The sequence below is a fragment of the Esox lucius genome, chromosome 14, assembly GCF_011004845.1.
Source record: "Esox lucius isolate fEsoLuc1 chromosome 14, fEsoLuc1.pri, whole genome shotgun sequence".
Lineage (NCBI taxonomy): Eukaryota > Metazoa > Chordata > Actinopteri > Esociformes > Esocidae > Esox > Esox lucius.
The window spans coordinates 26495411-26507601 of record NC_047582.1 but is presented as its reverse complement, the minus strand read 5'-3'; the positions used below and the strand labels follow the sequence as shown (position 1 = coordinate 26507601).

The 12191-nt window shown below is 45.1% G+C and overlaps 1 protein-coding gene across 3 annotated transcripts; it reads right to left on the bottom strand.

Annotated features, from left to right (window-relative positions):
* Window positions 1-360: 360 nt before the first annotated feature.
* enc1 (ectodermal-neural cortex 1) lies at window positions 361-8605 on the bottom strand. Of its 3 annotated transcripts, none has more exons than XM_010878297.3 (4): window positions 7958-8605; window positions 5661-5888; window positions 3945-5554; window positions 361-433 (listed from the first exon to the last, which is right to left on the bottom strand). In XM_010878297.3, the coding sequence occupies exons 2-3, from the start codon at window positions 5880-5882 to the stop codon at window positions 4001-4003; spliced, it is 1776 nt and encodes a 591-aa protein (XP_010876599.1). In that variant the 5' UTR covers window positions 5883-5888; window positions 7958-8605; the 3' UTR covers window positions 361-433; window positions 3945-4000. The 3 variants fall into 3 exon arrangements, with proteins under 3 accessions (XP_010876599.1, XP_010876601.1, XP_010876602.1); XM_010878299.3 differs by lacking the exon at window positions 7958-8605 and adding an exon at window positions 7300-7320; XM_010878300.3 differs by lacking the exon at window positions 7958-8605 and adding an exon at window positions 6724-6786.
* Between the last annotated feature and the right edge of the window lie 3586 nt (window positions 8606-12191).

Genomic DNA, 12191 nt, shown 5'->3' with positions numbered 1-12191 from the left:
AGCAACAACACAGTCTGTAGTATACATCGTGATAATTGAACGGTGAAAAAAATACAGGTTCTCTGACTTTGAGTGTGTGACTGATATGTTGATGGGTCTTTTATGGAAGGCAGAGAAGCAATAGTACACTGGGACAAGGGACATGTTGGATCATAAAGCACAAGCAGTGGTTGGGTAGGTTCGCACGAACCACGTCCAAACCTCTCCCTCAGAAGCAAGGTCACATCATGACATCATTCTGTACGCGGTCCTCTTCGGGGCACTGACACTTCCTTAAACACACTCACAGTAGCATCAGGACGTTAAGGACGCGTTTTCTGAGCCACACATTCGTTCAGTTTGTTTATTTTTTTTTTTTTATTGCACAGAGAGGAAGTTAAAGAGCTTCTAGCTTCACAGTTGGAATCCAGTGGATGATGCAAAACAGGGAAATCTGAGGATACAGGAAAAAGTATATGTTAGCCAAAGAAGGACTGTGAACGAAAGCATGCAAGCAAACAGTGTTCAAGCCAGAAGTATTCAACTACACGTTCTGGAACCTGCTGGTTTTCTGTTCCATCATCATTAACATCATTAATAGCACCCACCTGGTGTCCCTGATCAAAATAAGTCCCTGATTAGGGGATTGCAATGAAGAAAATGGAGTGGAACTGAATTTGAGGTCCAGAGTTGAATACCCCAGGATTTGAATACCCCGTCCTGGAAAATATCTTTCCCTTTTAAGTCCACAAAAACCATTAAAATAGACAATATAACCGTTGTTGCTAAATATCAGGGATGTAAAAATCCCTCAGATAGAATCCAGACACTTCCTCACTCCTCTTATATTCCTGGTCTTCCTCTCCTCAGTAAAAACTAAACAGATCCAGCCTGGCCTGGGTTTGATCAGGTTTTAGACATGTGTCAGAAATATCAAGTGTTAGGATAATGGAGTGGACTAATTTGGGAATGTTCTCTTACTTCAGTTTTTTCTATCCTGATGGTTTGTAGCCTAGGGAAAACCCATGAGTAACACAAAGTCAAATATCGACTTTCAAGACATATCCTCCTCCCCTATATCTTCTCACTGACTTCCCTTGTGGGCCGAGAGGGGAAGTCGATCTTACAACTGGCTGTGGTTGCTAAAGGACAAACACACACAGACGTAAGAGCATGCATGCACGCACACGCACGCACACACACAATTGTAAAATGTTCAAACTAGAACATCCAAAGTGAGCAGCCAACCCTCTCTTCCTCCCAGAACAGCTCATTCTCATTGACGCTTACAGAAAAGCTCTCATTATATTAGCTTCTCCGTCAGGAAATCTGCCTGCAGGCCAGAGCATAGCAAAGTATGGGTAATAACAAGCAAACATGCATCTTCTTCTATGCTTGAGTGGAATGAGAAAGCAGAATGATAAAGGAATCCTAATTTCAGGATATTCTACACTCTGCAGTATATGCAGTGCTTACCAGCCTTGAGAGTAACTAAATGAAATGATTACACATTGGATTGTATCACTATTGGCAACCGTGAGAGGCTAAAGTAGATCTCTTAATAAAAGAATGGATTCACTTGACACCGAAATCCTAGGAGGGCTTCAACCAGTACCAGCCAGCAGAAAGAAACTGACCTAACAAAGGGAGAGAGAGGGAAACGCAGGAGGGGAGAGCAGGGAAGCAAGAGAGAAGAAAGAGAGAAGGAATGGAAGCGAAGACAGAGGGAGAAAGAAGGTAGGTAGAGGAGAGAGAGAGAGAGAGGGAGAAAGAAAATATTGGAGGTAGGGATAGGAAGAGATGGGTAAGAGTCCAATGAGGAAGTGTTGAGCAACAAGAATAGTGTGAAAGCAGACAAACAGGGGGAGCAAGAAGAGAGGAGACAAACAGGAGGAGCAGGAGAGGAGATCTGTTTTTCATCCTTTTCCTCGCTCTCATTTTGGTGAATGGTGATCAGTATTATCTGTGTCTTTCTCCTTCCTTCCTTCCTTTTTTCCCTTCTTCCCTCTCTCTCTCTCTCTCTCTCTCTCTCTCTCTCTCTCTCTGTCTCTCTTTTCATGTCTGTCATTCTCTCACTCCCTCCTTCCCTTCTCTTAGGCTTATGATCTGAGGGCACACAGCCATTTCACCAAGGTCTGCAAAACAACAAGGTTAGTCAATCGCGCGCGTGTGTGTGTGCCTGCATCTGTTTATATGTGATGGTGTGTGTATGTGTGCGTGTGTGAGAGAGAGTGGGATTATGACACCAGGGTCTTCAGTGTTCACAGTGAGCAGGGTCTGAGCTCCACATTCGACTGTCTGCTTATCATCACTGAGACAGAGACAGTGCTGAGGCTGTACACACACAGACAGACAGACAGACAGACACACAAACACACACACAGACAGACACATAGACAGACACAAAGAGATAAAGCGCATGAGGCAAAAGGAGCGTGATAGAGGCTGCTCAGCCCAGCAGTAAACACTCACTTCCTGGCCAGGCACACGCTTGTCTGCACGGATGTGTTTCCTTAAAAAGCCTTCCTTTCAGCTCCATGCCGCCACCCCTGTCTTCTCCCCATCTTAGTAACCCCAGACTGGACCTGAGGAACGGCCGTCTGCCTCCCTCTGCCACTGGCAGCACCACTGCATTCTCCGTCTAACTCTCTTCACCATACGTCCATTACTCCCTTCTATTTCTTCCTGCCTCCCTCAATCTCTCTCCCCTCCCACCTCCCATCTAGCAATGTACCATAAACCCATCAAAAGGAGGCGATTGAGAGTGGATTAGCATCACCAGGATGCTGTAGCCTGCCTTCGTACTCTGGCAAATAGCTTGTCTAATTGGCCTCCCCCCACGTCACTCCCCTCAGACAAATTTCCCCCACAGGGACAATAAAAGTATTCTATTCTGTTCCAATTATCCCCTGCTTTTATTCTCTCACAGCAACCGTGTGGTCTCAGACCTCACTTAACCTAGACATTTCACCCCGTACCATAGGGATGCATGTTATTCCTCTGTGTATCTTTGTTTCTCTTCTATCGGTATCAAGAGACAGAACCACTCAACACACTCACAGTACTGATTCACCGAGGGCTGTACTGCTTATTCCACCTTAGTCTACCCTTTAATCACATGCTCGTCCTGTCCTCTCCCCTCTCTCTTTTCTGAGAAAGAGAGCACAGAGGACCACGAGGACTACACTGAGATCTTCCCACGTCTCTTTCCGGCTGCTTCCTAGCTGCCAGACATAACGAATCCCGGTCCGCTGTTGAATCAATTGAGCGACGGCCTACAGAGCTAATCAGGAAGAGCTCTGTGTATGTCAGGGAGTAGACTGGAGATATACAGCAGATATTACAGAACAGGCACTGATACTGTACCTGCCATTTACGTCAAGAAAAACGCTCTGCCCGCTCACACAACTCCAGTACAGTATAGCCAGACAATCAGAAAACCACAGAAACTGCCTTTTGAGGCTGACAACCATCATACGCCAAGACAGGGAAACTGACTGAGAAGTCAAATATTGGCCGCCGCTTGGTTAGTATTCGAAGCACGCAGGTCAGCGCTGGCTGAAATCGCACAATGATCTAATTACTCTGTCAATAGTCAATTTGGGCTTGATTCGATCAGGATCTGTGTCCTGGTAAAAAGGACACTGGGGTGACAGACGAAGAATAGGATCTTATCCACTGGCTGAATGAAATTGTCTGTCTTTAAACTATGAGATACGAATTAAGGGAATTTAAGTCATTTTCTCCGAGTATGTGAGAGCTCCAAAACACAGCTTAAATAGATACAGGACTTGGTGTTCATAAGAAAAAAGGACAGGAAGAAATCGTCAGTTTGGCTGTGAATACTTGAAAACTCTAAGGCTCTCTAGAGTGTCAATAATACATTATGCATTCCATCTCTTTCACTCCGTGATTCACAGAAACATAGAGACAACAATAGAGAGGAGAGAGACTCATCACCATACCTCATGGGACTGGTGTCGGGAAGGAGGTGTGGGGCTATCCCAGAATGCTGTGCGGCTCAGGCGGGGAGATGTTTCCAAGTGCTGACGAAGGCTGTGGGGATGAGGGAGTAGGGCACGGTAGTGATGCTGTTCCAAGCGTCCAGGGTCGGGTCGTAACAGTCCAGGGTCTTACAGCGCTGTGTGCCGAAGTAGCCCCCCACCACGTACAGTTTGTTCCCTGACGCCACGGCCTGGCAGCTCATCCGCTTGGCCGTCACGTCGCCCACTTTAGTCCACTGGTACGTGTCACTGCTGAACTTGTAGGCTGAGCACGCCGAAAACTCAGTGTCGCCTCCCATCACAAAGATCTGGTTGCCGAGGACGGCCGCTGCTGTGTATCGCCAGGGCTGGGGGCACGAGGCGGGCACCGTCCAGCGGTTCTCCTGCGGGTCGTAGCACTGCACCTTGGGTAGTTTGTCGTGGGTGACGCTCGTGCCGCCGAAGGCAAAGAGTTTGAGCTTGACGCTAACCACCGCCGCATTGCTCACGCCCTCCCTTAACGGCGCCACCATGGTCCACTTGTTGGCTGCCGGGTCAAACTGCTCCACCTGTTTCAGGGAGACGGAGGGCGAGGCAGGGAGGCAGCCTGTACCCGCGGTGTGCCCTCCGACCACATAGAGGCAGTGCTTCAGCTCAGCCGAGCCGTGGCCGAAGCGGGCGATAAGCATGGGTGCCGCCTTGGACCACTCCTCGTGCACGGTGTCGTAGACCCACACGTCTTTGGACACGCCGTTCTCGGAGCCCCTCCCACCGGTCACATAGACCTTACAGCCAATGGCGCAAGCGCTGAACTCCTTCCTGGGGCTAGGGATGTCTGCTTTGGGGATTATCTCCTTGGCCTTCTGGTCCACCAGGTACAGCTTGTCACACATGAAGGTCTGACCTCCCAGGAGGAACAGGGCGTGGCTGGTCTTCCTGGGCCGGGCGCAGGGGCTGTTCACCACACCGTCGTTCTGAAGTATCTTCAGCTTGCAGCGGATCGCCTCGTCCACCAGCTCCTTGCTCTTCAGCTGGGCGTTGATGAGCTCCTCTGTGGACACGTTCTCCATGAGGAAGATGGCGGGAAGGAGGGCCAGGCGGACGGTCTGCAGCAGCTCCGGCAGGTGGCAGTGCCTCCTCTCCAGGTCGTAGTTGACCCAGTTGAGGGCGGCCTCGTAAACCAGCCTCTCGTCCTCCGTCTCCAGCTCCTCATGGGACAACAGCTGCACCGCCATGTCTTTGGGAAGCTGCAGGAATTCCTCCGTCTTGCAGATAGCAGGGAAGTTGCCAAGGCACATACCCCAGGAGAGCTCAGACAGTTTGGTGCACTGGTGGGCGTCGGACAGGAGCAGCATGCCCAGGCAGTTGGAGGGGTGCAGGTTCCTCTCCAGGAACTCGGCGCAGGCATCGCGGATGTCCTGGAACTCCAGCATGTCCCCGGCCTCCAGGAGGGATTCGGCATTCTCCTCATTGATGACCACACGGGAGGAGTACGCATAGTCTAACAACAGCTCCAGGACCTCTGGGTGGATGGAATCCCTGAAGTCAACCTCATTGGCCAGGCTCTCCCTCAGGCCTCCAGAGAACATTGCCTGTAAGACAACAGAAATAGTTAGCTCGCTAGCTAGTCCTCAATTAGCCCCGCTGGTGTTAGCATGGTATACAAACATGTCATGTCTTGGTACGAAGTGCCCTTACCTCGAAGTAGCGGCTGCACGCAGCTAGCACAGCGCGGTGGCAGGGAAAGGAGCGGCTTCCAGCATGGAGGAGGACGTCGGTAAAAAGACGTTGCTGACGCAGCGTGTTCAGGTGCATGAGGACGCTGTCGGCGTATGACGACTTGTGGAACAGATAGATGTTCATGGAGCCGGTGCTGGCACGCGACTTGCGGTTCTCGTGGACGCAGACGGACATTTTCATTGAATCCTGGAAAAACATGACAAAAGCCAAACTGAATTTAGAATACTGTATAATTCCATGCAATGCACGGCCAGGGACAGTGATTATGAAGTAAAAACTCAAATGCATTAGAGAACTCATACGTATGGAGACAGTATAGAGAAACACGATAAGATATTCAAAGCGAGGGATAAAGCCTACAGTTCAAAGTCTCTATTTTATATATAAATAAATGGAAGCTGTGCCAAGCACTGTTAGTGTATGAGTCATCTCTAAACCTTCCTAAGGACGGGGAGTGAATCACACTATTCAATACAGCATTAGGACAAAAGCAGTGCACTGGGGGATGAGGTGCCATTTGGGACGCAGCGTCCCAGTCTCGTTTGCTGCAGCCAGGCGGCCATTAGGGGTACATCATGTCTCAGACGAGCAGCCCCCTGGACAGCGCTCCATTCCAACTGCTAAGACTTTTAGAAGCTTAGGCGATGGGGCTGCTCCCCACACACCATCCATCCACATTGAGCAATAATGTGACTCAAGGGTCTCTACTTACACACACCTACACTGAAACTGTCACACAACTCTCAAGCACTAACAGCAGCTGCTTTTCTACTGATTATTGATTATTATTATTATTATTAGTAGCAATATTAGTCTATTTCTCCTTATTCCTACCTACTGAGCATGCCCCCTAGCTTATTTTCTTTTGTATTTTTTACATATATGAACACAGTATGGACATTTAAAAATATATATATATTTCAATATTGTGATATTGAATAAGGCTCTGTTAGGAAAGAACTTGCGACTAAGCATTTCACTGGATTTATGCACGTGGCAATAAAACTTAAAAAATAAAAACCCATTTTGATTCCCGAGGCAAGTGTCAAGATATGATCGGCACGGTTGCTGCCTGAGCTGGGAGCAGAAAATTATGCCATGTCCTCCAAAGACGCTGATATGACAGGGTCAGACAACAGGTCGCGAGCTGCTGTGCTGGATGATGTCATGGCACACACGCGGATCTGGGTCTGATGTCTGGGGCTGGCTGGAATGTGTAATCATTGCCAGGTGTTCAAAGCGGACACGGGAAACAGAGAAAGGGTGGGGAACCCTTTCAAAAGTAAACAGCAATGTATAAGCTGTAACTGTCCAATCTCTGCAGGAAAAAAACGTAACCCTATCGTAAGACGTCAACATAACATGTCAGTGTAAATACCCGCCATCTGCTCGTCTGCGAGTGCACATTCAAATTCAATCAATCCTAATTGTAATGTAACCGATACTAGGCGCGCGGTCCTTGACCGGCTGTCAGGGTCTCTGCTTAAACTGTGCCTATGCCAATGGTACACGGGACTAAAATTGTGTTTCTTGCTGAATTAAACCGAATTAGGAACATTAACGACAGATCAGCAACTATGTTACATCTATATCGCACCTGATGCCGACAGTTAATCCAGTTACATATAGAACAGCTGTGAAGCAAACACGGATAGACCATTTAAAATAGTCTGTAATCATTGAGAAGACAACATTATTAACGGCATCCTAAAAATGTAAGTGCTACATTTAAAAAGGAAGAAATTCGCAAGATATGTAATGTTTTCTTCTGTTTACTATTTGCTATTGGGTGTATTGTGTAGATGGGCTTGAAGATTAGCAAACAAATATTGTAAAATATTTAAATGAAAAACTAAAACCTGTTCATGCAGTAAAAATGAAATATTATACGATTACAATATTATCTTGCTTCTCTCATTGATGTTGGGCTGAAAAATAGTCTGCAGACTAGAAAACAACCATGAATGGCAAATGTAAAAAAAAAAAAAAATGCTCCCTCAAAATATTGCCCTCTACATTGTTAAAATGTGACATCTCCTAGACAAATTGCAGGACGCGATGATGCGTAAAAATTACGAAGCTGTACTCAAACTATGTTTATTATTTATGCGTTTCCGAAATATTACGTATTAGTGATGATCCTCTCAGTGCTCTTGAGGTAGCTGAGCTCGATCTAGGCACTGAGTCTGTCAGCAACAAAAATGCAACAACATAAAAAAAAAAATCTTAAATGTGTAAATTTGTGCAATACATACCTCTTTGGGTGGAAGTAGGAGTTCAATTTTGTCCGCTTTATCCCTCGAACATGCCACTGCTGGGAGAGTAGCCACGATGATGGTTCTAGCAAGCCACTTGTGCTTGGGAGTATGCACGTCTTGGTCTCCTCAATAAGGAATAAGGTTATTTGGGGAGGATCTGGATACTAGTTATATCTCTTTAAAATGTAAATGGACTCGAATCGTTCGGCGGTCTTGTTCAGCAACCTCCAGTTTAGAACTCGTCGTTCCGTCCTAGTTGAAGGAATAAATACAACAGCTTGCGCTCGGGGAGTGACTTCAGACTTGCGTCTGATCATACAGCAGTTCTATGTGGATACTGCATACCGGGCGCTTTGGTAAGTCAGGTCTTCCCTCGGTTAAATCAATGGGTGTGTTTGTAGTGAGAAAGGGGTTGGACCGTCCTCGTGTCGAAGAAGCGGAGTGGGAGGGTATGTAATTTAGTGGAGAAAACCGATCAGCAGGGGCGATGGGATGCGAAAAGAAAATACACGTAATAAAACAGTAAACTAGAATGGGAGAAAGAATCCAACCGCCGACTCTCATCAAAGCAAAATAATATTTCATGTGCTGAATAACATGAGCTCTTTATTACAAACAGATGCTCAACAGACATTGGTGCTACAGCTAACAGTAATGTAGACTAATTGTATAGGCTACTAATTGAATGAACTCTAATCCATCAGTAGGTGTAGAGGGCTACACTCCGGAGGCGTATATGAGAATCTTTTTGCCACCCATAACACAGACTAAGATGAAATGCACAAACTATTATTCCTATTAAAATACATTTGGTTTTCAGGTTTAATTTCCTTATGTATAACTTCCCCACTTTTACTGATCAGATTGTTGCTTTATAAAATTGTCTAGAAGAAGTAGTATCACAATGCATGCGCTTTCCTGACGTCGATCTTTGGTAGAGTCTTTAGGTTATAATTAGTCATTTATAATGCGCAAGCTAATGTGACGGTATGAACTTTTGGCCGAAGTTGCTCGGTTTCCCTGATTACTTTTGAATGTCTGGAATGTAAATGGACCAAGGCATTGTAAAAGACAGCTAAATAACTTTAATGAATATAGGCTACATCATTTGGTATGCAACATTTAATAAGTTTTACTATGGAAACATTTCAGATTTAAAATATCGATCGATATCGATAATTAATTAAAATATTATTAATTAATTATGTTAGCTTTCTGGAACTGGTCCTAGCGCTTCCTATAAAACAGACTAAGCCCACAGCTTAGTCTGAAACAAATATTGACCGTTTTATTCTGAGTCACATATTTATACGACAACAGCGCCACTTGCTGGATGGAAAGCTTAAGAAAATGTTGATTCTAGAAAATGTCTATGAGCAAATGAACAAGTCTGGCAACCTGTTCTTATATGAATACGTGAACTGTTTTACGAAAATCTTTGACTGCCAAATTCGTAAGATATATTACATTAGGTGAAGTAACGTGGGAGTATTAATTATTGGAAAACAAACTATTTTATGAAAATCTTTGACAGCCGAATTTGTAAGATATATTACATTAGGTGAAGTAAGGATAGAGTTATAATCCAGCAAAAAATTGCAATTGTCAGGCTGTGTTTCAAACCCTTGTCCTTCAACTTCACATATAGGTGCACTAGCCACTGCTCCAAATAGGGACCTTCTGTTAGCAAGTACTGGTGTTACTAAGGTCACGACAATGTTACAAGTGAAGTTTTTTACCAACCATAACCCACACCTTAACCCTAACCTTAACCCCAGTGCTGTGATACCTAACCTTAACCCAAAACATAACACCAGTACTGTGATACCTAACATTAACTGTTATGTTAAAATGCATTTATAACATAATGTAGCGACCTTGGTAAGGCCATTAATCATCCATCTAAATATATATGTATGGATCAGTGGGTAGGACGCCCCTCTGCAGAGCTGAACATTCGAAACACAGCTTGCATGTTTTGTGTAAATTCGTTATATATAATACAAATGATACGTTATAATAGTGTTCTTAACATATGTTATGTTTTAGCCCCTTTTTAATGTATTCTACTTTTTGGTAGCACATTGTAATGTAACCTAACTTAAAGAAAAGGTTCATTATTTTTTAACCTATTTTTGAAAGCTGGTTTTGGAAAAGATTTCTGGGAGAACATACAGAGACTATCAATATACCCTGGCCTTCCCATTTCGGAAAGATTTATCATATATCTTTTCAAACGCTATATCCGTTGGCCCGTTCACTTCCATTGTAGCCTGGAGAGAGGCTTCCTTTAAAAAAATCTAACAAACTCAAAACTCTAATAGTTAAAAAAATTGTCTTCACAGTCTAGGATTACGTTAGATAATCAGAAAAAAGGCCACAGGTTCAAAAATTGCATCACGTCTCAGACAAGCAGCCCCCTGGACAGCGCTCCATTCCAAATGCTAAGACTTTTAAAAGCTTAGGCAATGGCTGCTCCCCACACACCATCCATCCACATTGAGCAATAAATGTGACTCAGGGGTCTCTACTTACACACACCTACACTGAAACTGTCACACAACTCTCAAGCACTAACAGCAGCTGCTTTTCTACTGATTATTGATTATTATTATTATTAGTAGTAGCAATATTAGTCTATTTCTCATTATTCCTGCATACCCATAGTTGTCCGTTTTCTTTTCCATTCATCCTTCTTCTTCCGCTTATCTGGGGCCGGGTCGCGGGGTCAGCAGTCTAAGCAGAGATGCCCAGACTTCCCTCTCCCCAGACACTTCCTCCAGCTCTTCCGGGGGGACACAGAGGCGTTCCCAGGCCAGCCGGGAGACATAGTCCCTCCAGCGTGTCCTAGGTCTTCCCCGGGGTCTCCTCCCAGTGGGACGGGCCCGGAACACCTTCCCGGGAAGGCGTCCAGGAGGCATCCGGAACAGATGCCCAAGCCACCTCAGCTGACCCCTCTCGATGTGGAGGAGCAGCGGCTCTACTCTGAGCTCCTCCCGGGTGACTGAGCTTCTCACCTTATCTCTAAGGGATCGCCCAGCCACCCTGCGGAGAAAGCTCATTTCGGCCGCCTGTATCCGGGATCTTGTCCTTTTGGTCATGACCCAAAGCTCATGACCATAGGTGAGAGTAGGGACGTAGATTGACCGGTAAATCGAGAGCTTCGCCTTGCGGCTCAGCTCTTTCTTCACCACTACAGACCGATACATTGACTGCATTGCTGCAGAAGCTGCACCGATCCGTCTGTCTCCCGTTCCATCCTTCCCCCACTCGTGAACAAGACCCCTAGATACTTAAACTCCTCCACTTGAAGCAAGCCACCCTTTTCTGACTGATTCTCATCCCCACTGCTTCACACTCGGCTGCAAACCGTCCCAGTGCATGCTGAAGGTCCTTGTTTGAAGGGGCCAACACGACAACATAATCCGCAAAGAGCAGAGACGAAATTGTGTGGTCCCCAAACCTGACACCCTCCGGCCCTGTTTTCTTTTGTATTTCTTACATTTTTAAACACATTATAGTATGCATATTAAAACATTTTTGATATTTCTATATCTTGATATTGAATACGGCCCTGTTAGGAAAGAACTTGAGAGTAAGCATTTCACTGGATTTGTGCATGTGAAAATAAAACCTCATTATTATTTATGAGGCAAGGGTCAAAATACGATCGGCACCTTCACTACCTGAGCTGGGAGCAAGAAAGTGTTGCCATGTCCTCCAAAGACACTGATATAACAGGATCAGACAGCAGGCCGGGAACTATAGCCATGCCCCGTTCACTTCCATTGTAGCCCAGAGCGAGGCTTCCTTGGCTGCTGACGACTTTCCAAAATATATGAATTTCGCTAATTGGATACTGAATTGGATTAAAATGCATATGACTTGTTTAAAATTATTGGAAAGAGAGACTCGATTAAATGAATTGTGCGGTTATTTTGACTCAATAATGTATATGCATTTATTAGGTTTATCATAACCAACAGATTAAATCGAGATCGTTGACACTTGACACTTAACTTGCGACTATCACTTTGCTAACTGACGATTTTCAACTCATGCAAAATTAACAGAAAATGAATATAAGAATGTTACATACAATAACTACTTTTTTTTAAAACAAAAAGGCAACGTCACATGATATAATGGCTCAATAAAAGAGATCTAATGATTTGCTAGATTTTTTACCTATTGATTCAAACCACGCCCTCCATGCTATTTGAACGAAACA